The 26,401-nt window shown below is 38.9% G+C and overlaps 1 protein-coding gene across 4 annotated transcripts; it reads left to right on the top strand.

Annotated features, from left to right (window-relative positions):
* The first annotated feature begins 1,896 nt into the window (after window positions 1-1,896).
* LOC135488843 (uncharacterized) lies at window positions 1,897-25,846 on the top strand. Of its 4 annotated transcripts, none has more exons than XM_064773760.1 (10): window positions 1,897-1,995; window positions 6,049-6,271; window positions 6,825-6,888; window positions 7,332-7,493; window positions 7,872-7,981; window positions 8,216-8,550; window positions 11,101-11,175; window positions 11,819-11,985; window positions 12,292-12,357; window positions 17,628-25,846. In XM_064773760.1, the coding sequence occupies exons 2-10, from the start codon at window positions 6,180-6,182 to the stop codon at window positions 18,189-18,191; spliced, it is 1,635 nt and encodes a 544-aa protein (XP_064629830.1). In that variant the 5' UTR covers window positions 1,897-1,995; window positions 6,049-6,179; the 3' UTR covers window positions 18,192-25,846. The 4 variants fall into 4 exon arrangements, with proteins under 4 accessions (XP_064629830.1, XP_064629831.1, XP_064629833.1 ...); XM_064773761.1 differs by lacking the exon at window positions 11,101-11,175 and adding an exon at window positions 9,360-9,374; XM_064773763.1 differs by lacking the exon at window positions 11,101-11,175.
* Window positions 25,847-26,401: the final 555 nt, after the last annotated feature.

The following is a 26,401-nucleotide window of genomic DNA, read 5'->3' as shown; positions in this document are numbered from 1 at the left end:
GTCGCTCTACATATTGTTACCTGCAGAAATGACTTTCGGCCAAAGAGACAGTAGTGCACCATATCTCTTCTGTAGTGGATGTGCCCTCCCCTCCATAGCTCGCCATGTTGCCAGAGAGTGTACCAAGTCTTTGCTGGATGTGCCATGCTCCTTCACTGTGCGTACTTTGTCTGTGTCTAGATGTGTACTCTCCCAAACGTCATAGTGCACCATGTTTTTAGAGGGTAGACCTTGTCTCCACCGTTAGGAAAATGTGTCTCATTTTCATATGGTGAATACCTGATCATTTTCACAAAGGAATTGCATGAAATAAGAACACCAGACCTGAAGATACAGCAGATAGGCCTACTGCAACAACCATACCATAACATGCTGCCACAACCAGACCTGATAATACAGCATATGCTGTCACATCCAGACCTGATAGACAGGAGATGTTGGCACAACCAGACCAGATGAGATTGCAGATACTGCAATACTGCCACAACCAGAACCAGACCTGATAGACAGGAGATGCTGGCACAACCAGACCTGATGAGATTGCAGATGCTGCCACAACCAAACCTTATAAAGCTTTGAAATAAGGGCCTGACAAGGCATGAAAACATCATCCCAACTAATCATTCATTGTCGCTCATTCTGTTCAATTTGCTGTGCTATAAACATGATGTCTCAGATCAGCAAGATTATAAGCCTTGTAATCACGGTTCCAAAATGAATATTCGCAACAAATGTTTCTCGAAGCAGCTAGTTATGCCCAAAGTTGCGATCTGTCTTACCATGCAGAGATCTATACACAATGTCTCAGAAAAGGGTATGTAGAAGGCCTGTTTTTGGAGACATCGTCACAACCTCCAAGGGGGTCACTCTCCATTACATCTGTAGAGCATCCTTGTACTCCGACTTTTCAATAGACCCCTCCAGTTGGTCACAGCCATATGAAATCCCCACCCCCTTTTGCTGGCAAGCTTTTCATTTCTACCCCCTCCAACCCCGGAGATTCCCCTCGCAAGTCTGCAACCCTTGTCCTGAGAATACAACCTGGCCGTGATGACATAGGCCTACTCTCATCTGGCATACCACCCCTCACCAATGTCTTGCCGCACCTGGGCCAACCATGGCCCGAATGAGCACGAAGGAGCTTGGTCCAACAACTTGGCAGAGCAGCAGACTGATTTGGCCTGGCCGTGACCGTCTCATCTCTCTCACCTTGCCAACACGGTCGAGCAGCCAGGACTAATTCGGCCCGACTGTGACTGTCTCATCTCACTCACCATGTTGACAACTTGGCAGAGCAGCCAAGACTGATGTGGCCTGGCTGTGACTGTCTCATCTCTCTCATCATGTTGTCAACACGTTGGAGCAGCCAGGATTGATTCGGTTTGGCTGTGACTGTCCCAGCTCTCTCATCATGTTGACAACTTGGCAGAGCAGCCAACAATACTGATGTGGCCTGATTGTGACAGTCTCATCTCTCTCATCATGTTGCCAACACGGTGGTCGGGTGGAGCAGCAAAGACTGATTTGGAATGGCTGTGACCGCTGGCTGTGACTGTTTCATCTCTCTCATCATGTTGTGGAGCAGCCAGGACAGCCAGAAAGACTACTGGTATCAGGGATATTTCAGTTCCATATGCGCACCCCAGATGGCGCGGATATTTTGATAATTGGAATTAAATCATTCCTCATGGGGTTATTTAGCTAATCTCTACTGAGAAATATATGTTCTTGTGTTGTATAATCAACATGAGACATGCATACCTTGCATAGTGGCTGCATATCATAGTTTTATGGTATATAATTATGAAACTGAACCATAGTCATGTAGTAACTGAACCCCAGAAGTGATGAAAGGTCAAGGTACTCACTGGTATTACTTCCGGGTCACCATGTATGGTTATGGCGGACACTCTCAGCTAGCCCTGGATTTTGTCACTGTAGAAAATTCATTTTACTACCAATAATGATGGGTTGATGTCTAGAAATGGAGCTTAGGTAAGAAGATATGATATTTCTCTAACCAAACAGCATTGCATATTGTCGTTTGCACCTTGAACAGTGCATGAAAACAGTTGTTATTTGGCGTTTCCACCCTCTCCAAAATTCCCCAAAATTAGTGTAAAAGGCATTGGTGTACATTGATGTACACATAGCCTATGTACACAAACCTTGATGTCCTGAAAAGATTACTGGTTTCGTTTTACAGAAGACGGTTTCGTTTTTGTATTCATTGACCAAATAGGGACATATGCAGCATGTGCAGTGCCCTCTAACATACTACATTCATGGTAACTATCGGTTGGAGTGTGAATGCTAATCAATGCATAATACTACAATTACTAATTAGAAGAAAGATTTTTTCAGTAGTTGAGTGGCGGGGTGGCTCTGATTTAGAATGAGTACGGCCTACCGGTAAGAAAAACATCATTGTAAGAGGAAGTCAAAATGGTGATGGCGAAGGTCAACAATAATAAATGAGCAACAGCAGCTATACATCATCTACCTCACTGATACAGTACATATGCCATGATTATTTCTGCAAACGCCTAAAACGGTGTCACTGTCGGGGTGTTGGGGATTGCAGTGTATTGTCTGCACTTGACCTAACCCCATCGCTACCCTTTTATGTGTGATTGAGGTCCTGTATACCTCACTAAATACCTGATAGGTCAAACATGTAAAATATAATTCCAATTGGAACTTGAATATCACATTCAAAAGTCGGCCAGCAGATAGTAACAGATGCTCAATGTACACAGGCCAATAAATGATTGCACACATGCCGGATATGTATTGAGCATTTGTCTGCTGGCGGACTTTCGAATGTAGTCTATTGTAGCAGCCAAAATGACAGCAAAGGACTCTCTTACACAAAGTTTGTACATGCCTTTACTTAAAGCGCCGTACAAACAACTTCATTCATGATATTGCACACTAGGTACCCTTCATCAAGCAAGATAATTTTATCAATATCATGTGTCTGGTGTCATCTATTTTTATAATGTGCAAAGATTTAATTTCATCAGTCGTTGTGGTACATGAAGTAGTGTGTTGTTAGGGAGCTGTTGTTATCTTCTTGTTATTGTCGCTTTTTGTAACTACCATTCCTACAATTTTAGAGTCCGAAGAAGTCAGTAGATGGTAAATTCTTTCCCCATTTATGGAGTTGACATGTTCTGGTTCTGGTTTAGCAACAAAGTTCTGCAAGGGAATATAAATGTCACTTGGGTCCTCATCTGACATCACAAACAGATAACATGATGATCACAAACAGATAACAGGATGTTTGTCACTCCTTCAAAATACAATGTGCGCCACCATACAGGCTGCATAATGTTGTGTATATTCAGGGACTGTTTAGTGTTCCCAAATCCGTATCGCACTTTACATATGGAAGTGTCATGTATAATACCATTATTGATGTATGAATGTCAAGTGTGGTATGTTGAGATGTAGGTCAAAAGGGATGGAGAAATATGTGTTAATTATCCAACAGGCAACTATTAAAACTTATCATTATTCCAAGGCACCTTTGTCCATTGATGATACATGTTCGCAGGGCCTATCATGCTGAATGTGCATAATTTATATGAGTATTTGCATTGGTATAATATTATCCAGTGCATTGCAGATCACAACTATCATTGTCTGTAGGTGTGGATTCAGAGCTTCCTGCATTTCCTGAAGTCATTTATGGATGAGAACTCTCCAGGTTCAGACCCTTTGCAATCATGATTTGATATATGCTATTTTGAAACTTACGTTGGGTTTTGAGCAGTACAGCTACCAAAACAAGCCCCCCCCCCTCCAAACCACAACAATAACAATTTCACTATTTTGAAAATAACACCATTTTAAATCTTTCACTGCCACTTTGTTAGTCTGGTGTAATTGTCAGGAAACAAAAACTTTCTACCCATCTGTAAAACCGACTTAAATTTTTTAGCCTTTGGTCATGTGGGTTTTTGAGTGCATCCCTCTTCGGGGGGTCTATAGACAGATAGATATCTTATACATGTACATGTAGCTGAACCCCGTCTAAAGACATGGGTCACTCATAATCGCTCATTCGTTCAGTGTCCAAAGTTAGGAAGGACTACACATGTTCATATATTTTGTAACGCTGAATGATCTTACAAAAGATAGACATACTAGTAGTAAGGAGTGCTTTTGCACTGATCTGTATATCTGGTGCACTTCATTATAGCATGATGCTAAGTCAAAATGGACTTCAAATGAATGAAGGAATGTCATTGACTTCAAGAAGATGGTTTTGAGGGTCTTAACTGTCCGTCAAAATACAGATGAATAAGTATCTATGTATTCCAGGGCAAGTATAAGATCCCACTTAGGTGGACAACAGCCAATATTGAACTCCATACCTCTGGCAAAAATCCATTAGGGTTACGCGACGCTGGTATTCATCATCATCATCATTTAATGATGATGATGATGATGAAAGCATTGGTCCCTTGGAGATGATTGTCTACTCCAGCAAGCAAAGCATCCCACTCGCAGGGATATCTAGAATCATGCACAGATCTGAGTCTGTGTCACATAATACCTCCAGGAGGTATTCAGAACTTCGTCTCAGATATCACGGGAGTGCTGATCACAACAATCATCACTCCCCTGCACTAGAAGTCAAGTCAGGAACGTGATAGTTTGCAAGAACAATCAATATCCACGTGGTGTGATAGCGTAGCATCAATAGGAGCAAGGGAGAATGTGTTGATTTTGCAAAAAATCCATGAATAATGCTGAAAACCCTTGACCCCAGTCAAAATCTGTGTTTTAAATTTGAAAACACAGAATTCTGTTTTTTACTACATGTTTCAACAAATTCCACATTTTGAAGTGGCAAATTCCGTGCCAGTATTCCAATTTGCGGATTTTCATGGGTACTACGGGGAACATGTACTGCCCCCCCCCCCCCCCCCCCGCCCCGTTAACTGAGTCATCACCACTTGCAAAATACCTTCAATTTTTAAATATTTATTTTGTCACCTGATGTTGTTCACCTGACGTAGTTGACCTTGCCATTGATGTTTCATCTACAAATGATTCTTGAAATGCAGAACTTTATTTAGATTAGAACAATAAACCTGCCAAATTTTTGTTGCCTGACTACATTACATGCTAGGCACATTGATATGTTACACAAAACAACCTGTTTGTCGCCTGTAAAGCAGTAACATTTAAAAAAGTCAAGGAACATGATTCCAGGGGATAATGCCTAGGACCTGATTATTTCATACAAAAGTGCTACATCGGGTTTTCTTAAGGAATTAGATGATACCCCACCTTGCATTATACGATTACTTAACAAAACTCTGCTCAGACATTGTCAGTCAGGAGCTTAACGTTAGAACGTAGCATGTCGATTAAGGGGAATTATCCTTGGGACGGGTGGGTATTATGAATTTCGAGGCGATTTGATTGAGCTGCATATCAGTTTTCTATAATTAGATCACTTTGGCTGGCTTCCAGATAATTTGAGATGACATCTTTCTATGGCAGTGTCATTTGATGTGCAACCTTTCACTTCTTGTATCGATAAAGTACAAAATGTACATACTTGGAGTAAGCAATGGGTATTTGTACATGTATATACTGTGATGTGATGAACCATCCTTTAGGAGGAATACATACAAAAATGTATGAGGTAATGAGCCAGTTGTATTTAATGTAAAAAGCATGCCTCATCTCGGGATTTTTATCATTTAGAGACGTGTGATATTTACCACAAGTAGGTCATTGCTGGTCAAGGTGCCTTGACAAAAATTGGTCCGCAGCCACTAAGTGGTTGTTTTGTTGTCATGGCTTGTCACAGCAACAGAAAAAAAGCTTGTCGGCCTAACACTTTGCTACTATTAATCATCAGCATGTCAACTCATTTGCCAGTGCTTAAATGAAATTTTTCTTCTTTAAGTTTTTCCTGCAGGGTGTCTGTATCATTTCACATGTTTAAAATTTGTTGGTTCATTATTGACATTAAAATCTTGTCAAACAATGTCTAATGATTATTGTCGAATTGTATATTTTCAGGTTTTCTGCATGCCAGAATATGCACTTTCTCTCTGTGTACACCTGACAATCATGTGCTGTACTGGTTATGACCAAGCGAGATCTTTCTCATCGTCAAAACTACTTGCCTATGGGTCAACAACGTATCTAAAATGTCTGTGCTCAGGAATTTCTTCTCGTGTATGGGTGACCACCATGGTGGCACCACCGGAGGTGGCCCAAACCAGCCGGAGGCGCCAACAAAGTAAGTCATGTGGTGCTATGTCTTCTTTCTCTGAGATCACCGGCCCCCTTGACCAGCTTGGTGCCCCAAGGGCTCCTTTATAGCAGTTTGAAACCCCTGAAATCTGCTAATTTGTGTTACCAATATTTGTCTCTCACTCTCAGTCCCAGTACTGACTTCATTCAAACATTCACCAGCACCACCCATGCTAACTATTCCACACCCACAAGAACTGATTCTTCGATTCAGCATTCATCTAAATCCAAATAGCCAATATTCTGATACGCCTGTTTGTGGTTTTAAATGTTCTGAGCCCAATTGCTAGGTGATATTTAGTAAGCTGTATCACCTTGGGCTAATCATACCCAAATCAATAAATTGATGCGCCCAGTGTTAGGTTGATTCTATTGATGTATCAATGTTGTGTTGTTGAGTGTCGATAATTGAATTTCAAAACAGATGTCATGAAACAGTGCTACAATTTTCATGGAGATTGGTATAAAATCGATGAGTGAAAAAATGTCCTTCAAGTTTATACCATTGTAATGTATTATATAACAATTTACTCTTCCAGGGTCAGGTTTGGCCTTCCTTTGAAAGAGTCCTTCAAAGAGGGGATACTACCACAACCACTCAAGGTAAGGTCAACGAGTGTATCATCAACACAGGCTTACATGTTTTTACCTCGGCAAGTGCTTTTAATGCCTGCAGACTTCAATTCTTTACACTCGAGTGCCATTGAGATGAGAGGTGCCTCTTGACTTACTTGAACTAAAGGGTGTATCAATAGAAATGAAAAATTTACCTTGCATCTGCTCATCATCCAGAATTCAAATCACGCAAGAGTGTGTTTTTTGATTCAACTCCTCACTGAAGAGAAATCTTTCAGAAAAAGTTGTTTCATCAGTAAGGGATTGTGATGTGTCGATCATGTATGACACATGGTCATGAACAGCCTAAAAAAGGCAGGGTACAGTGCCCTGATATGGGAGGACCTGTAAATATAATATGCAAAATCTTAAAAAGAAATGCTACAGTGCACACATCTTCAATAATATAATCATTATAATAATTATTTCAGGAATTACTAGTGATTATCGCTAGGGATGGCATGTCGACAAATGACCTGTTCCGCCGTCCAGGCAATCCTCAGGATATGAAGAAGATTTTAAAACGAATGGAAGAGGGAAAACCGATCATGTGGCATGAATATAATTTCTATACATTAGCAAATGTAGTCAAGGTGAGTAAAATAGAAACTAAAACAAACTGCTGACAAGTGAGTTTTATGGCAGTGGCATGCAATATTTGTTGTATGCAACACAGATTGCTTGTCCTCGTGGGTCAATCATGTGCCAGTGACATGAATCATTTGCCATTCGTCCTCCCAGGGCCCTGCTGGTTGGCGATTGTTCTCACTGCAATCACCACTCGGCAAAAAGTCCTCATTATTGGCAGCAGTTAGCCAGGCTTGAATACAGAAATATTGCAAAACAAGTGTACAGTTATTTCACAGAATAGTTTGTCAGAGAAAGCCACCAGCGTGGGAGAACCCTGCACCAAGACATTGATGAAAGATGTGCCTTGAACCTTGTCTCATGCTTACTTTTGTAATTTGCAGAGATTTTTATTACGGATTCCTGGAGGAATGTTTGGGTTAGAAATAGAGGAGTTATTGCTAGAGTCTTACTTCATAGAGGATCCTAATGAACAGTTAGATACTGTAAATAGGTAAGGCCAGCACTGTGGTAAGCATGGTAAGGCTAATGCAATGAAAATGAAAGTCAAGTTCTTTCTTGGAGGTTTTTGGCAGTATTGACCTTTGCCTGTTCCCAACTGTGCCCCATTTTAAGAATATAGAGAGGAATTCTGCTTCAAGGAGTCACTGCTATAGATGTTAGTTGTCTGAAATATTTGCTTGTGTTGCGTGGCAGATATTTTAAAGTCTAAATATTTACCTTTCAGCATTCTGACCTCCCTAGCCGAACCTGTGCAGCAGCTTGTGGCGCTATTATTCGGGATTTGGTTCCGCATGATTCATCATTCGGAGTACAATAAAATGCATGTTGAAGCAGTCGCAAAGAGTGTGGCCGGCAGTGTGTTCCAATCGTGCACATCTGACCCCACAAAAGTGAACTGTGCATCTCAAGTAGTCGAGCTACTTATATCAAACTTTGGTGTCACAAATATGTTTGGCGCACGTAACGTTCAGTTCTTTGCAAACTCAACCCAAACAGGGATATGTACGCGGGAAACATTCAAATATGAATATTCCTATCCGCCTTCAGACATTGTGCCCCGTAAGTATGAGAAAAAAGATGTTTGTGTGCCGGTTTGTAGCGGCAGAGCCCAGGGCCGGTTTCACAAAGCATTCTTAGCAGCATTGTGCTACATGTACCCACACGCAACTGCTTGGAATGCTTTGTGAATTGGGCCCTGAGTTGAAATTCCAGAAGTTCAGTACTTCTTTAGTTCAGATGGAAACTAAATGTGCTGCTGCAAATTATCCTGACCTGAACATGAATGTTCTCACTTGGAACAACCGTAGTCGTTATCTCGACAAGCACGCTCCTGGATTCTGTCGTGTGTGCTGTCCGTAAGTTGTTCTGTGCTGCCTTTCGTTCTGTGCCGAGTCCTCAATGCTTGAAGTATCACTTGATGATGTTAGTACAATTAGTCTTGTGAAAGTTACCACAGTCTGCCTTACACACTCATGATTTCCAATGTCTTGGGGGCATAACAAAGTCATCAGGCAGCCAGAGAGATTAAGATTCATACAATGTGACTACCTTAGGCCACTGAAGGATTTTGTTATGCTCCCATTTGTTTGAATTGAATGTACCTAACCACCTGCTCTGTAGGAATTATTTAATTTTTCTCTAATCTATATTTGGGTTACTCCAGTCCAGTTATCAGCAGGACATACAACCTGGGGCCAATTTTCTGGGGAAACCTAGGCATCATTTCCTTTAACTCAGTATTTTGTTGAAAGTGCCCTTTCAAAAAACAAATTGTCAATTGGCCACAGGTTGGTGTGCGTATGTACTGGGCGAGTTTTAGAGTGTCTTGTACATGTCTGTGATCAATGCCTGTCTTTTTGTTTGTACAGTCGAAACTCTGGCAGGTAAGACTCCAGGGGTCTACAGATGCTTATCATGAAGCATGTTTCAACGTCATCTACGTCGGTGCTGGATAATATTGAATAAAATAAAATATAATCAGTATAGAAATACCTGCATCGCAAAAGCATTGATGGAGGTACGTCGTAGGCTAGATGGAGGTACTCTAAAGTTTAACCAAAGATGTTTCTCTGGTGACTCAGTTACAAGTAGCAGATTCTGTCCAAATACACACACTTGGCAATGGCATACTGACTGAGCAACTTCAGCACTTTTTTTGTGCCATATTATAACACGTTGATTTCAATATTATCCAGTACGGTGTGCTTCAGATTATTATTATTTTAATTCTTAGGTTACAACAGTTTTCCTCACATTTCTCTAAATTTACGGCACTGCACGACAAACTTTTTAAAGACCTCTCTCCAAATGAGCATTTCACACTGCATTCTTCCTTGGCAATACATGTATGCCGTAAAATAACGAAGAACCTTATGCTTGTTACACGACGTGAAACGCCTATTTGGAAATAGGCCTTTAGTCTCCCCTGCATTGTTATCTGTGCAGAAGTTATGCATGTTTGGATAAATTCTGTTGTTTAGTTCATGTATGCACTGACTACAATGCGCTGATTGACCAACTGGGTGTAAATTACAGCATTGTCATCTGTACAAAAAGATCCAAAGGAAAGGTTGATGGCGTAAAAAAAGAGAGATTGACTCTTCCGTGACTGTTGTACCAATCAAACCTCAATGCACATACACATATTCCCCGGAGGCATTTTCAATTCAATCTCCGTCGACTGCAACCTCAAATTATCTGTCAAATCTTCTTATGGGGATCACCACACAAAGAGATGATGCAGTCAAGAGAACAGTTGTTGTGGGTGTGGCATGCTGATATTGATTAATCGCTTAACTGATCAGGTATATTAATGTCTGGTGCTTTAGCCTTTAGCTAAGAACAGATTAACATCATGTCCAGGACAGCGTTATTATCATCTCTGGGGAGATCAGTAACAGTACCAGTTTCCAACAGTGTATGTTCATGTAGACATTGATTCATACACATCATTCACTGGGTGTTCCAGAAAAAAAGGAAATATGAACCGAGTCATGGGTCAGGCTAAATGTATTTGAATTTCAAGTTCCGTGATAACAGTCCTCAGAACAATGGCATATGCAATTTTGAAAGTTGGTCGCAATGGATGTAGACAGTGTAATATGATGCTTGGAAACATGAGATTTCAAACTGCAAAACACATTGGTACCCCAGTGATATATTTTGAAATTCTCTACACAGTTTCTGGAGTGGCAGAAAGGCTCAATGGGACTCATAGTCCTTTACCATTGGACAGTTGCCGTACAATATGTTTTATACCAAAATTCACGAATTTTTACTTGTCCACAGCACAGGGGATATACATTACTGAAGTAACTCGTCCATCTGATAATTTGGTTGTCCAGGGCTATGAAAGGAGAATAAAGAACATGAGATAGAGAGAGTGATATCAAACAATCAAAGCATCATGTCGCATAATCTTGTTGACAAACCAAACACATCTTCAGGCAGTTGAGCAGACTATACTCTAGAAGTACAAAAGGGCAGCCTCTGCTAACATTAACCCATGCAGTTATGTTTCAGCTTTTAGTGTTGTAGTGTTGTTTTGTTGTTGTTTATTGTTTATTGTTGGCCTTTGCATGATGTTTTTGTGTTTGCATGTTTGTTTAGGCGAGAAGTCGCTCGAGATGTTTGCACGCCTCCTGCTCAATGAGAGTGAAAAATATGGTTTTCATGTCGGAAACGGTGAGCTATCCAATAAAAGGGCAACATATTTTTCAAAACTAATAGTAAAAGGTTTTTTTTGGAAAAAAATAACGATATTCTTTGTTACATGTAATATCTAATTTGTATGTTTTTCTCACTTATTATAATGTAACGTATTTTGATCTATTATTCTGGCATTAACATCTTCGTATTGTCAACCCCTTTTTGAAAGGGCCTAATTACAAGTTATGTCCATGCATGCCAAGTGTTTTGTATGTGATCTCATGTTTCTTTTGTTTCTAAAATTTTTTTATCCCAGTTTAACTAATTACCCATTTCATTGACATTCATCATCTCAAGATCTGAATAAGGATAGTTGGAATGTATCCCTGGCCCATGACCTGATTCTGACACTTAACATCGCATTAAGGGCTTCAGTTTTCACTATGATTCCTTTGGGCTGGGTTTTCTCCTCCTTACATCATACATGGTCTTCACCAAACTTATCTCATGCATACATACATTTATTCACATGGGTAGTTGGGATTTCAAAGCACAGAAATTTATCACAGGTGTAAGGTCTTGGCTCACTTTGGGTTGGTCATGATGGTCTGTAATTGTTGATTATCATATCTCTGACGACCCTGATTCTCTATTTCATTTTCTGCTCTTCACATTTCAGCTATCTCGGAGGAAGAATTCCACGAGACACGACGACGTTCGAATACTTATGACGAGGGCAGCATCTCATCTAGAAAGCCTTCAATGAAAGAGAAACATCAGCCATTACAACGACTATTGTCGAATAAATCTCAGACTAATTCCATGTCTGCGCCAGAAGTGTCTAAGGTAGGTCATCATGGCGTTGCTGTCACGTTTATAAAAGTCATTCAGTTCTTGATGTGGTGCGCTTGTTTCCTTTCAGTGATGTGTTTTTTTCCAAACCCATCCTGTTTAGAACTTGACACCAAATGATTACATGGGAGATGAAGTATTTGTTGTGAATCCATTTTCCTGAGTGAATGTGATTGAAACTGATGTGGTTTTAATTTGACAGTCTCTAACTTTATTTTCCAAATTTTGAACCATTTTCAGTGTTCATGTAATGACTTTCGTGTTAGAAATTTCAAATTTATCTGTTGTCGTTCCATCCAGAGCGATGAAAGACTAGATGCGTCCAGAGTGTTGGCGATCAACAGATCCCAAACCAACCCCGAGCAGGTATGAGCTGCAAAGCGTGTGCTTAGCCCAAAAAGCATAACATACATTCACCCATCCATGGTCTAGCGTTGATAGTGCACTTGCACAATGGATTCGGTGGTAGTGTAGCAACAAATCTAGATGTATACCCCTGCGGAAACCTTGCAGAAGATAACGCACTGGGGAAAGTGTAAAAATCCACTTGAAAGTTGACATTGTATGCGTCAAGTATTTTGAACCTTATACAAGGCATTAAAATACATATTTGAGATATCAATCTGGAAAGGCAGGAAATGTTCGGTGTGTTTGTAAACCATGTCAACAGTTTCATGTAGGTTCATCAGCTTTGCTTCTCATTCACACTTCACAGCTGACCTTGCCTACTTGTGTCATTTCTGTTTTACTTGTGGATGGGGGTTATTACAACACATAAGTATCAAGAGACTATCAACAAGTAGATATAAGTTCTTATATAGTGCATTACAATGTACAACATTCCAATGTTCTTAAATTTGGAGACTAAAGCTTCTTCACCACTCCAACAAAGAAAGATTTGCCTCCATGCCTTCTATTCAAATGGAGGTACTAGTGTCAAATTGGTGTTGCCTGAGAGGCAAATGAGAGCGAGATGATGAGCCTACACGACTTTTGATGAACTTCATGTATTTCCAAAGCCTGAACTAAGCCGTTATACAACAACACTTGTAAATATATCACAGAAATCTCCGATTTAATAAAAGCTCTTACAAAGACAACACCATATTTCACATCAGCGCTGCCCTTGGCATCTCGGCCAAGCTTGACGCATATGCTTTAAACACCTATGCTTTGACCTCCAGGGGTCAAATAAATGGCAGTTAATGAATATATTCGCTTGCTTGGGTTTATACTGGGTGTTTTAAAATGACGTATTAAGTACTTTTCTAGAAATAGTTCTTACATTACTGCCTCGGCTTATTAATTTTTTGGACATATTCTTTGAAAGAGGCTGTAGCGAAGTGCACAAACCATTTTCCTGGTGACCTCTGGTGGAAATTCAACCATCCATCCATTGATTCATGCCTGTTTATGCTTACATCCCTTGACAAAACCATCATACCCTAGTGACCGCTATGACAAGTCTCATGAAAATTGCTTTAACCTTACTGGTAATGGTTTTGGGTGAGGTTTGGAAAAATGCGCCATCTATAGTGAACAAGTGTACCATACATCCGCATGTTACACTTTGTAGGATTTATTCACAATATTCATGTGAGGCACATGTTTAACTGTGCTGCTTGGTTTCAAACATCTTTTGATCTTGATCAGGTAGATTTTGTGTCTTGGGTAATTCACTTGACTGTATAGCCCACTATTCATGTTCTTGTGCTTGTTCCAAAATTGATGTGTATCTAGTCCTTCTGTTTCTGTTTGGCAGTTATCGAAATCTTTTTTGTGCCAAAATCGTCAAAAAATGAATAACTCGTCCTCACCTGCAAGAAGTCCTGCACTCCTCACTGTAATGATCACAGGGTGTCAAAATGATTGTTGAACCGGTGCAAAATTATTGATGTTTCTGACAAGTTAGTGCGTCACTGTCTGAAGTCAATTCTAAAATATTGTCTTGAGAATTTTGATGTGGTGATTTTGCTACGTTTCCAAGTGTATTGGCCCCATAAAATGTATATGTGTGCAGGTGAGTTTAGTAATTTTGCATTCATGCCGAGTCGTGATATCTTTTGCTGTACCAAAAGTTTATCTTTTTGTGGTCAAGATGGGTTATTTTTGTATACATTCTTTGTGAATAGCAGTTTCTAAGACTAGATTCACACCAGTGTTGGAACATACCCACTATGCATGTCGAAACAAGCTACACATTCTCCACAGGAGAAAAGCAACACTATAGTATATTTAGTTATGATTGTTACATCGCTAAAACCTCTGTTCATTTCTGGAATACATATTACAGTTGAACCAGCATCCCCCTTGCCACAGTTCTCTCAGCCTGGTTGGTCCAGGACTCCAAGCGCTTAACCAAAGGAAAAAGAAAAAATGGACTTCACAGGTGGGACTCGAAACTTGATTTGGTGGGATTTCGTGAAATAACGAAATAGCATTAACATTGGTTCTGGTGATCTGTCCTATGATACTTGAATGATTAGAAACTTTTGATCTGGAAGTGGAAGTTCTCTGTTTTCATTGAATGATATCAAGCTATATTTTGGTTATTTTGTATCTGTACTAATCCATTGGGAAGAAATACTTCACAACCAGCATTCATATCATAATCACATCTGTGGGACGTCTCTCAAATGGGTGGCTGGTGCAGTTTGCTACCGCCACAATCAGAAGTCTGTTCCAAGTAACATAGTACAGATTATTGCTATAAGTTGACCCCAGTCATCTCTAGAAACATAACAGAATCCCCCTGTCCATTTTTCATCATGAGGGTAATTGTGATTTTTGAGACTTTTAGGCATGTCATTATACTTCATCCTCATTCAATTAATCCATCCATTAATCTCATAACTAACCACAGCAACCATGTTATTAACCCTTTGGCATCTTCTCTGTCAATGTTTGGCTCGTCTCTCAAGTCCTGAGAGGTGCCGCCAAGACCGACACATTTTGGTGGCGCCGAGTCGTAATAATCAGAAACGATATGATTGGCAATACTCACTATTCATTATTGCAGAGAAGACATACAATTTAAAGGCCTGGATCGGGATGCGGGCAAATTGTAATATTGTAAGTTTGGCTGTGCAGTGTTCTCTAACATGTCATTTTTGGCACATGGTGGAAGTAGTAGTTTCAGAATTTGATGCAAAGTTTGTTTCGAAGGGTAACAATCCATGGAGTTAATCAAATCCGTTTTGTACCAAACCTTGTCGTGTATATCTTTCTGCTGGGAGGAAACTCGAGTCAACATAAGTGCAGTAGCTTTCATGTCTTTGGTCAGTTACAAGTCAATGATGGCTTTGTGCAAAATCAACATCAAATAGCTGTGCAGTCTGTTCAAAATCGAAAGAAACTTTTCCTGTCAACTTTTCTTTGTGGGGTGACCTGTCTTGCTAAAATGGTGTGTCGAGAACACTGGCTGTGGTACATTGTATGTTGTGTATTTTCTACATGTAGTTTTACCTAGTGGAGCTACATGTACGTGTCCAAAATACATGGCATTCCCAGTTTCCACAGTGTACGCCTGTGTGTGATTCTATAAAACCCGCATGAACCCCAATGGCACAGTATTCTTGTGTGTGGCCGAAATTATGAATCATTTTCAAACTTGAATTTGCTATCAGTCAAGATGTTGTCATGACGTATGATGTCATCGTTTCACACACGTTTATAATCATCACTGTAACCCAGTTTCTCCTCTGGTTTCAACTTCCACATGATTTTTCAGTCCTCGTTATTATTGTTAAATCACCAAACAGTTCATTGGAATGCACACCTAACCTTTTCAGGAAATTTCGTTCACTTGACCAATGACAGAATTTTCATTCAACATGTTCAAGTCTGTCTCTAGCAAAGTATGGATCATGACATCACAACATTTTATTTTGCTACATCAGTTAAAACTGTCAGTTTGCCAATGTTTTAAAAGTTTATGATGAAGTGTGTTTCTTTTCATGTGCACACAGTAACTTTTCCAGGAGTATAGTTTATTCCCATTCGTCACCCTATGGAATCAGCAGCACCCTCTTGTTGAGGTGGGAGATACTTGCTGCTGAGTCCACAGGGTATTCATAGACCATTTTAGTCACACCCTCACAGATTACTCTCTCTTCCCAACTCTCTACTCTTAAGCTTTATAACTATGTCACTGTGATTAAAGTTCTTATACGTCAAACAATTCATAAACTTGTATCACTTGTGAATCTATCAGGTCTTATAGTATCAAGGCTGGTTAAGACTACTCTTTGTCTTTCCACACACTGACTGTGCCTCCTGATAGCTGTATATCCCACACATGTCTCAAGCATGCTGTACATCTTGTCGTTAGAATGTTGCATGTGATAAGTTTGAGCTTGGTGAAGGATGATAAAAGGAGAAAAATCTGCATCTCTTGGGATAATCTTGAGCAGAGGGGGCAAGGTGAAAACTTGAAGACACTGAACATTGCTACTGTCTTCCCTTTTGAACTCTGAAACTTGAAATCAAAGAAATGCCTTCTTCTAGTCAAAGCGTCAAAGAGCTGGGTGGGTCAGGCATCCTGGATTGGCATATTCTGCCTTATCAAACATGTGGTCATTAAAACAAAATTTGTCCTAAAGTCAATGTCGCTCTTTTCCCGCTATTTCTTTTTCCTTCCTGTACTACTTTCAGCACAGCCATCTTTCAATACTTCAATGATACCTAAAGCAGTCTGAGTCCTTACCTTCTGCAGTTCAGAATGTGTTAACAAATGTTCATTATATAAGTGTTCACACTCTTCTTGCTGTTCGAGTGTCCGCCCTATTTGATCCATCCAAAACTGTTGAATGACCCCAACAGCCCAAATTAATTTTGTTTGAGATTCTTATGCAAAACATAAACTGGAGTAGTTTCTTTAGTTAGACCTCGATTTTAGCCCCAATCACACTTTCTTTCTACGCAGACGAAGCTATACATGTAAAAATACAAACTTTCTTATGACATATGTCATCTTTCAGCATGGACGTCATCGACTTATATGATTGATGATCTCTGTTTCAGCATCATGATCTTGCCTGTTCTCAAAATCTGCATATGCTGCATTTCCATTCATTTTCAGCAAGTCTCTGCCTTATGCCCTTTTCAGAATGTAGTTAAACATTGCTGATATCAGAATGAAAATGTCATAACTGATTGTTCAGGTTATGTTCAAAAGCATCTTGCATTCAATGTCCAAAGTCACAGTGACTTTTCCACCCTCATGCCCCTCTTTACTTATGCCTCACCAATGAATAAACTGTTGCAGTTGGTTCTGTTTGCCTTCGATAAAGACATGCATGAGTTTTGTCATGTCTGCATGCTGGTGCTATTATAGGCATTAGGTCCATATCAGCTGCGTCATGATGCATAAGACTTGTTTTATCACAGAAGCTGTAAAAGTCAATGAAGGTACTTTGGAACCCAAAGTGCCTTCCCATAGATTTGCCTTTGTCTCAGACACTTGGCAGAATCACAGGTTTTTCGCTACTGTATTCCAAGAGTTTGTGGTCTTGTTCAGGAGGCTCACATCACCTGATAAGCCATGTTGCTTTAACTTTTCTACCCCAACTGCTATAGACATGAAGTTTTAAATATTTTCTCCCAATACTCATCCCAACCTTCCCTTCTCTTTACAGCCCATATCCCCTGCAATAGAAGACATGTCCGAGGGCATGTTCAATTCCATAAGCCTTGGAAGATTCGAACTAGTACGTCGGCGGCAACTTGCTCAATTAGAGAGAAGATCAAATTGGTTCTTGGCCCAACCTTGTACCATATCTATAGACTCTAGATTTAACCGCTTTGGAAGTCGTGTAACGGCGAATAGTCTGGGCTCGTCGGGAATGGCAACGTCATCGGATTTTGATATCTTGGACACAAAGGACAGCTGCGAGAATATTTTTGGTGAGCGGCGCACTGCACCCTCTTCTGAACCAGTTGCTCGGAAGCAGCCGCAGAAAAATGCTGGCGTGCATTCAGGGTATCATGCGACCGAGAGGGTCGAAGAGGCTCAGGAGGAGCCGATGGAAATTGACACGACACATGACAGCGAGGATTTGGACAAAAAGGATGATGACGCCGACGGGGAGAAGTCCGACTTGACTGACAAGGAGGTGCGGTATTTTCTGGTGGAGAATTGGTACAACGGTAATAAGCAATCTAGTAATATGCCAGATAAGCCTGGGTCAGGCAAGCCATGATAGATGGTTATCCTTGAGTACCAGAAGCTCAGTGTTTAAGTGTTCATTTCATTTCGGGAAGACTTGGATATGCTGTGCATTCAGTGTTCTTTAGCATTGTATTTCAATGTATTTAAGAGGAGGCCCGAGATAAAATGGGCATCAACTGGTTGTGGACTATTTATTGAAATTTTCAAGACCTGTTACACATTTTTTATTAGTCGTTCACAAAATTTAGACAAGCATTATACATCTATTTGTTCCCTTATGAATGCGAGTGCAATACAAATTACAAGTTAAAAGAAAATTTGGTGAAAGCATAAAACTTAAGAAAAAAATCATATATTTGACTTCTACAATTTAGAATAAAATCTCATCTGAAAGAAACTTATAGGATTTTTGGTTCTTCATGAATAAAATTGTATAAAAGAGCCATTTCAAGTTTGCCAAACTAGGCTTGCCTTTTGCGATATAGGACATTACATGAATATGTTGGCAGTTCTGTCAGTTTTGAGGTGAAATGTACATTTAGATTAGAATTGAAAATTTCTCTAAAAATCAGGTTCGTTATGATCTCAAATTAATATATTATTATTGCTGATCTTCTGGTGCCCAGTTTGGATGCAACCCAATCTGCATTATATCTGCACCCAGGCATATTTCTCTAAGTTTCGGTTAATTGGTACCACTTGGAGTCGATAGTTCCAAAATTTGTTGCCATATGGCGCTGGAGTGCTGTGATTGAAAGACGAGAAGTCTGCCAGTCCAAATGTTCAGCTAGTGAGTCTGGACGGGCTTTTTTATCCCAAACATATTTTGACACAACACCTGATACTGCTCCCTACTCTAGCTCAACTTTCAAACGAGGAATGTTTCTTGGATTTCTATGGCCTTCCAACGCCATCTGATAGCATATTTCGGAACTATGGACTTGGAGTCCCACCAGTCAATCGGAACCATTTCTCAATTCTTTGTATTAGAAGTAAACAGTGTATAGGTATGTACTGTGATGGCAAAGGTCGTGTCTTCTTGTTGGAAAAAGTGTATGTTCGTGGTCGTGGTGATGACATATGTGACAAAACGTGTTGAATTAGGATTCCTAAACTTGATGTATATTCAAAGTTCCTTTTGACTTTTATATGATGTATGATATATTGTATCATGTGGCATCTATGCGCTCACACAGGTTGTTTGTATACTTCAGTGTTTGGACAATCCACATGTCACCGTCTTTCTTATAAACTTTTTCATAGAAACAAACTGCATGCTTTGACTATTACGATCAGGTGTATCATAATGAGTCACCCTGTATGACACCACTTGCAGAGAGATCACTAGATGTAATGCAATTAGACTACAAATAGCTAAAACGTCAATTTAGATGCGTGAGATTTGTCAAAGTAGTCGATTTAACTTTAGCGTAACTGGAGCTTCTGTGAGTTGTTTTGGCATCAGTTTGTTGGTCGTGAATGTGTTGCAAAGTTCTTGATGATTTTATAAATGTTAAACGGACATTTCTTGTTGTAGCATTTTGTAAAGACTGGAAAATGCAAACTGATGATGCATCATTACAAGAGGCTGTTTCACCTTCGGTTTGCTGTAACGAGGAGACATGATGCTAGATTTGAAAAGCATCGAACTTTAATCAAGGTTTCAGCTAGGTTCATGTTGTCAAGAAATCAAGTATAGCAAACTGAAGTTGAAGCATACATGTATGTTCTTTCATTAAGATGGGATATTTTTGCCTTCTAATCATGTTAATAATGGATTTAGCCCACTTCTCTACTAACGACACCTAACTAATTGGATTTGAACCTTCACCAGCAACTGCATTTTAGTTCCAATTTTGATATCAATTATGTTTAAAGCATATCGCTTTCATCTCTGTATTGCAATAGCATATCCACAGTGAATTTTGAATGGACCAGATTTGCCTCATGCTAAAATTAGTTGCTGTCTTAAGGTGCTTTGCTAGTTGCAGATTGCTGGTAGTTTTTAGAAAGGAAAGTTAATTGATAATTTTACCAATCTCATCACAGCTGCGGATAGCTCACAAATATTGAGATGATCTAGTACTGGTGAGGTTATAGTGCATTTTATTCGTACAAATATTTTATAAAAAACACAAGTAACTCCATTCGTATACGATTCAACCTCACAAAATACGTTCTGTGGCTGTTGTAATTTGATGTGACTGACAATAGAATTTTACAAGCTCCTCTGCTGGTGGCCTGAACATGTGTAATGTTATGAAATTCTTTCCTTATTTCAAATTTAGTGGCATTCTTTGTTTATTTCAATGTAATGACATTCTTTGCTTGTTTCAAATGGTGCCTTTCTGTATCTTGATATGTGTTTTATTAATCATTTGCACCTTTTTAATGCCTTTGGCTGCAGAGATGGGCTGGTTGACCAATCGGCACTGGCAGTACCATTGGCAGTAAGTCCCAAAATCACAAATGTACGTAGAATTTATTGAAGGGGATTATGCTCGGTTGAGCTGACGCCTTTCTATATCTTGATATGTGTTTTATTAATCATTTGCACCTTTTTAATGTCTTTGGCTGCAGAGATGGGCTGGTTGACCAATCAGCACTGGCAGTACCATTGGCAGTAAGTCCCAAAATCACAAATGTACGTTGAATTTATTGAAGGGGATTATGCTCAGTTGAGCTGACACTAGCATTTGTCTCTAATGGCAAGGGGCCAGTGGGCCACGGTGCATTGATAATACTTGGTCCAGCTAGGAACAAAACATCTTGAAGCTTCAGGGGTTGAAATTCAAACAGCTCTGATGTGATTCTCATGAGTAGATCAATTTGTTAATGTTAACCCTTGATTGGTTAAGATGGAAAAACAGCTTTCTTTCCACAGAGAAGTGTCTGTCCCCGTGTTAGCTTGTACATTTAGAGCTATTCCACGCAGATATGCTATCGAAAAACGTCTGTATATATTAGAAAGTATCCTAGGTGTGTGTAAATATTCAGTTGAGCCAAATTGAATTAGTTTTCAGAATCGACTATTGAGATGAAATGATATAACTTCAAAAAAGATTTGTTACAGTCTCCGTCACATCTGAGGCCGTTTTTCGTTTGCGACACAATATTTAAGCACTGATTAGGCCCAACCTCAGCTCTGCCTAAAAAGGCACCAATTTTATGACCAAGTAAAGAGGTACATCTCATTTCTGTTTCAAAATGACTTCAGATGTGAAAGAGACTGTTACTTGCCATATACATGAAAGTGTATGAAAATTGCTTTAATTTTGTGGTGCCAAGATGTACAGTTTGGGTGAGACATGTGTTTTGGCATTGAAAGAGTAGGATGCCAGAGTACAGAAGTCCTCTATTTTAGCAGCTTAGTATAAATCCTACACAAAGTTTCTCGAAGAAAACTGTACATCTTGGTGTCAATTCTTTTGTAAAATTTATTTCTTGCCAGTATGACGGTGCCATCTACATTTCAATTGTGGAACTAAGGCTTAATTTTGAAGCATGACAGAATGACAGATCCTATTTTCGGTAGAGTGAAATGATCGTTTTCATTCCCTCTTTCTAACATATTTTATAAAAATTTAAGTATTTTCATTTTTATTTCACATTTTTATTACAAGTTTATCAGAAGATAATAATTTTTCAAATAAAATCTAAGGCATTTGTTTAAAATCAACAGATAGTTACTTGCTATTGATGTATGCCTGTATTTTGATGTTAGGCAGTTCGAGAGTTTTGTTTTAATGAGAGGTGCCCTTGTTTTAGTTCAAAGGTTATTGTCAGTTTTTACTCTTTGAGACCTGATTGGAGTGGTTCCTACATGCTGTTGTTTATTTCTATACTGCAACCACCATTTATACTGTGGAAAGAGAAAAAGGACGCAACTTTTCGAATACATTCATCTGACTTCCTCTCACAGACATTTCAATAGTTCTTAATGTCTCTAAAATGTTTCATTCTTGGTAAAAACATTTTACTCTACTCTCAAAGGGCTGAAAAACTGTCATCGCGTACTTTGAAAGTTTCGAATTAAAAACGCAGGTATCTGCTTTTAATTGTGAACTTTCCGATTATGTTTTTTCTCTTGGCTCATGTTTGTAAACGCTTCAGCTTCATGTGATATGTGTAACTTTAAGTAAACTTCTAGATAACTAACTGTATATTTTGGGCTTGTATTCTGCAATGTATGACTGTGTGATGCTTTAATTTGCTTTGTGAATCAACACTTTTTGTTTTTGCCAAGTCGTGCATTTTGATGAATTTTACCTAGTTTTTGCTCACGAAATGCTACGGACATAGACATGTATAGCACTATGAACTAATTGGTATTGAGCTCTCACTTTTGTATTTCAAGCTATCTTTAACTGTTCAGCACTCATTTCCTCGCAACAATTTCAGGTGTAGTAGTAATACTAAGTGTTCCCCTAAGTCCCTTGTACTAAGTAAACTCATAGAGTTACATTCATCATTCAACATGCGCAATTGTTATTCTGTAATTTGGAGGTTCATGGTTCAGCTCTCCAGGTATTTTGTGTCCCATTGTTCCAGCATGTTTGTTATAGTAACTTGAATTTTGTAAAGTTCTCTGGTGAGACCAGCACCTATCATTTTCCTACTTTCCTTGTACATGTATTCTGTTGTACAGTATGTCTTGTTAAAATGTTGTAATGTTTAGGTGCCAGATAATGAAATATTTCCTTTTCTTTGTGTGTGAACTTTAAATTTAACTCATCTTTTATTGACAACCGACTCCCGAGTTATGGTTTCTGACAGCAGAGGTGCCGTTTTCTGCAACAAGTGTTCCCAAAGGACAAGTTTTATGAAAAAATATAGCCTCCTTGATATGATACCAAGGGAGCCAACTTCAAAACGAAAAGTGACCAGTACAATATCTGTATGCACAGGTTTGTCCAGTTCACTTTCTGTTTCATAGGTGGCTCCCCTGGTATCCTAAGGCTGGTTCATGCACATTGAACTTGAAAGCCCTGACAATGGTTTAAATAATCAATTTAAGATCTATCGTCAAAATAAAATAAGTCGGATGACATGATATTCACCACGAGAGACGAAAGACAACCGTATAGCAGGTTTTAGTTTGAAACATCTCAATATGAATACAACATCTCTCAGGACTTCTATTTTTATTTCTTTTCTAAACCACTCCTCGCATCCACTTAATCATTGGTGTATATCATTCTGTTGGTAAACACAGGCCTGTTTTGGATGGAAGTTCATTTTGAAGAATTGGTTGTATCAAACTGGAATTAAGAAAATTTTGCAGTTCTGCAGTCGCTTTTGAAGTTTTAATCCTCTGCAATGAAGATCTTCGTAGGTGTATTTTGCATTGCGAGTTTTTGTGAGTCAACTTGATAGTTCTAACATCTGGCTTGAATTGAAACTACAATAGTATTGTTTTTATCTTTTTGACTAGGTGGTGTTGAAATAGTTCAAGTGTATGAATGTAGTTATATAAAGTTGGCACAACCAGTCTTTACAAGTCGTTGACAGAGTTTTATCTAGTTGTACAGAATTTTCTTCAAATGGAGATTAGTAATTAACAGTGATGTACAGTGTTAAGTCAGCCTCAGCGTGCGTGGCCTTCCTTTGTAACCTATCAAGTACTGTTTACGTCTAGTAATTCTTATGATGAAATAACTTAATTGGTAATTCTTCTTATGATCATTATGGAATACTTAAATGGTAATCTTCTTGTCAAACCAGAGATGAATCTGTTACTCTAAGTGTTGTCACTTGAAGACAGAAACCTGTTGTTTTTGCAACTTTAAAGTAAACTAGATGTAATTTCTATTTGAGACCGTACCAACATGGTCATGTCTCATATTTTCATGCGACAATTTAGAAAAAGAGATTTACACCATTATTCTGACATGTTCTCGATTCACAACTCTTGTTGTTTTGAGGTTGTAACATTCACGCACAAAATGAGTTCACGGTCGAACCATAATTTCTTGTTTTCACTTGACTAGAAATAATTTAAATCTTCTTTTGAAGAGAGGAAAACTAACTTTTGAAACTTTAGAAGAGCCATGACATGCACCTTCTACTTGAATACATTTCAATTTCATATCATTTATTAAACATGTTCAGCTGCTATACGCATGAAATAGACACGGCCATGTTGTTGGAAACCCTTCCATTGTGAGTACGTACCGAGATTTGCATCAAACAAATTTTCACATTTGGACACTTGGTCAGTTGTTTGGTTACGTAATTGTCAAGCTTGTTGATGGCTTGATGCTAATCTCCTCTAAGCATTTATGGTTTATTCAATGTGACATTATTATTATCATATAAGCCTGTGTTGTTGATTCCTAGAGGCTGTAAGACCTTATTTTTTCCAGGAAAATATGTCAGTTTTTAAAATTGAGAATGACATGTCCATCTTCCTATGGAAATTACCTTCTTGCAGCTTTTGTACATTTCGCTTACAAAGAGAATACACTGTCGTACATTTATAATGTATTTGCCCATTAGGAGCACTAAACATTTTCTTGATGTATTTCTAACAAATTTTCGCAATCTTTAGGAGCACCAACACATGGCTTACATTATCCATGGCGTTTAATTTTTGCCTGATAACACGAACACTATGCTTTATTTCATATTTAGTAATTCGTACAGAATGTTGTGGTATAATTATTGAAGTAGTCAAAACGTAGCCTACACGTTAGGCCATGGAATATGTTAAATGGTCGTGTTTTAACCACTGGCTGGAATTGTTTTGGTAGATGCTTTCTTAAATTTCTGTTTGATTTTGAATAACTTTAGAATAAGTCGGGAAGGATGCTGACTTGGAATCTGTAATTACTCAAAGATTGGCTGGAAGCCATCACATCTGGAGTTCTTAGCAAGGGTCCGAATACATTTAAAGGATTTCATTTTGCTTGGAGAAGTTTGATGGCCAAATATGGTTTCTTCACTTCGGCCTTCAATTACAAAAGCTGTAGCAAACTTCACATTTGATTATGTTATTCTCGCCTCTTCATTTCTTGACCAAGTGTTCATCGAAGTAAAACACTAACAAGCAGAGTCCACCTATTTGAGCAAAATTGTTGTATATGCTTTTACATTAATGTACAGTAATTGCTTGCCAGGCAAATGCAAGCTGGTTAATTGCTATAGAATTTGGGGTAAAGTGCTCTGTGAACATTGTCTGATAGATCGTATTGATTATAGTATTGATGATTTGTGACTTGTTGCGGTCTTTGAGGGCATGCATTGTCAAAAAAGGTGCTCTGTTTTTTCCCGGGATTTTAAATGGACCTATTTTATTACAAGAACTACTGTTAGGCTGTTCCATTTGGATTGTGAAGCCAGTGTTGGTGTAAAACAATATGAGAGGACATTCAATACCGTGAATATAACAAAAACAATTAAACAACTACATGTACATGTATGTCAGGGAAACAAAATGTTATTCAGTAAGATTTAATGTACTTTGGCCTCCTGCAACACATACTAGGAGTGCAACACTTATTGACTTTACAATACTAATGGGCCAAGTCTGCCATCATAATCACAAGGTTGTGACTATGTCTTCACCAAAACAGAAGAGATTGGTTCTTTGTTATGGGTCCATTCAAGATTAATTTGAGAAAACAGAGCATCTGCATTTTGTAATTGTTACATAATTGGATGGTGAATAAACGGAAGTTCACAAAAGTATGGTCCTTAGTTCAATATATTTGTACCCTATATACATGGGATCTCATGAACTATGTTACTCCCGTCCCAGCGCTAACATGTGCTGATGATAAAGCTGCTGTAGGCTTTCTGCCCGACCAAATATGAAATTGTCCTGATGTTTTGATCAAATATGAGGCGTCTTTGCCTCACATAAACAGCTGTGTCAAAAATGACATTTGCAAAAACTTTGGTGGCTTGCCCCTGCTGAAGACGTGACCTCCCCAACTAAAACCTAATGGATCCACTGACCCTTGGAACAACAAAGGATAACGGTCTGTTGGCAATTTCCGGTGACCAGATACTGGTATCGCCACACTGGTTGACATCCTTCGACATCCAGCCTCACTTGTTCAACAGACAACACAAACAAGAGAACATCAGGTTGTGACTATGTCTTCACATAAACGCCAGATTGTGCAAGTTTTTTTTACAGGTAGGTTCGAACCTTTGTGTACATTGACAGCACAAAAAGACCAAATTTCTGAAGAGAAATTTATTATCAAAATAATTAAGTAAATGAAAAAAAGCAAT

Source organism: Lineus longissimus, chromosome 5, assembly GCF_910592395.1.
Source record: "Lineus longissimus chromosome 5, tnLinLong1.2, whole genome shotgun sequence".
In the NCBI taxonomy this organism is placed as follows: domain Eukaryota; kingdom Metazoa; phylum Nemertea; class Pilidiophora; order Heteronemertea; family Lineidae; genus Lineus; species Lineus longissimus.
The sequence above is the reverse complement of the archived record's forward strand: the minus strand, read 5'-3'. Positions and strand labels throughout refer to the sequence as shown.

Excerpts from the sequence above, each read along its gene's own strand:
- LOC135488843 (XM_064773760.1), top strand. The coding sequence starts at position 6,180 with ATGTCTGTGCTCAGGAATTTCTTCTCGTGTATGGGTGACCACCATGGT. Across the intron at positions 6,889-7,331 it reads TACTACCACAACCACTCAAG|GAATTACTAGTGATTATCGC; the intron begins GTAAGGTCAACG and ends TAATTATTTCAG. Across the intron at positions 12,358-17,627 it reads CCCAAACCAACCCCGAGCAG|CCCATATCCCCTGCAATAGA; the intron begins GTATGAGCTGCA and ends TTCTCTTTACAG.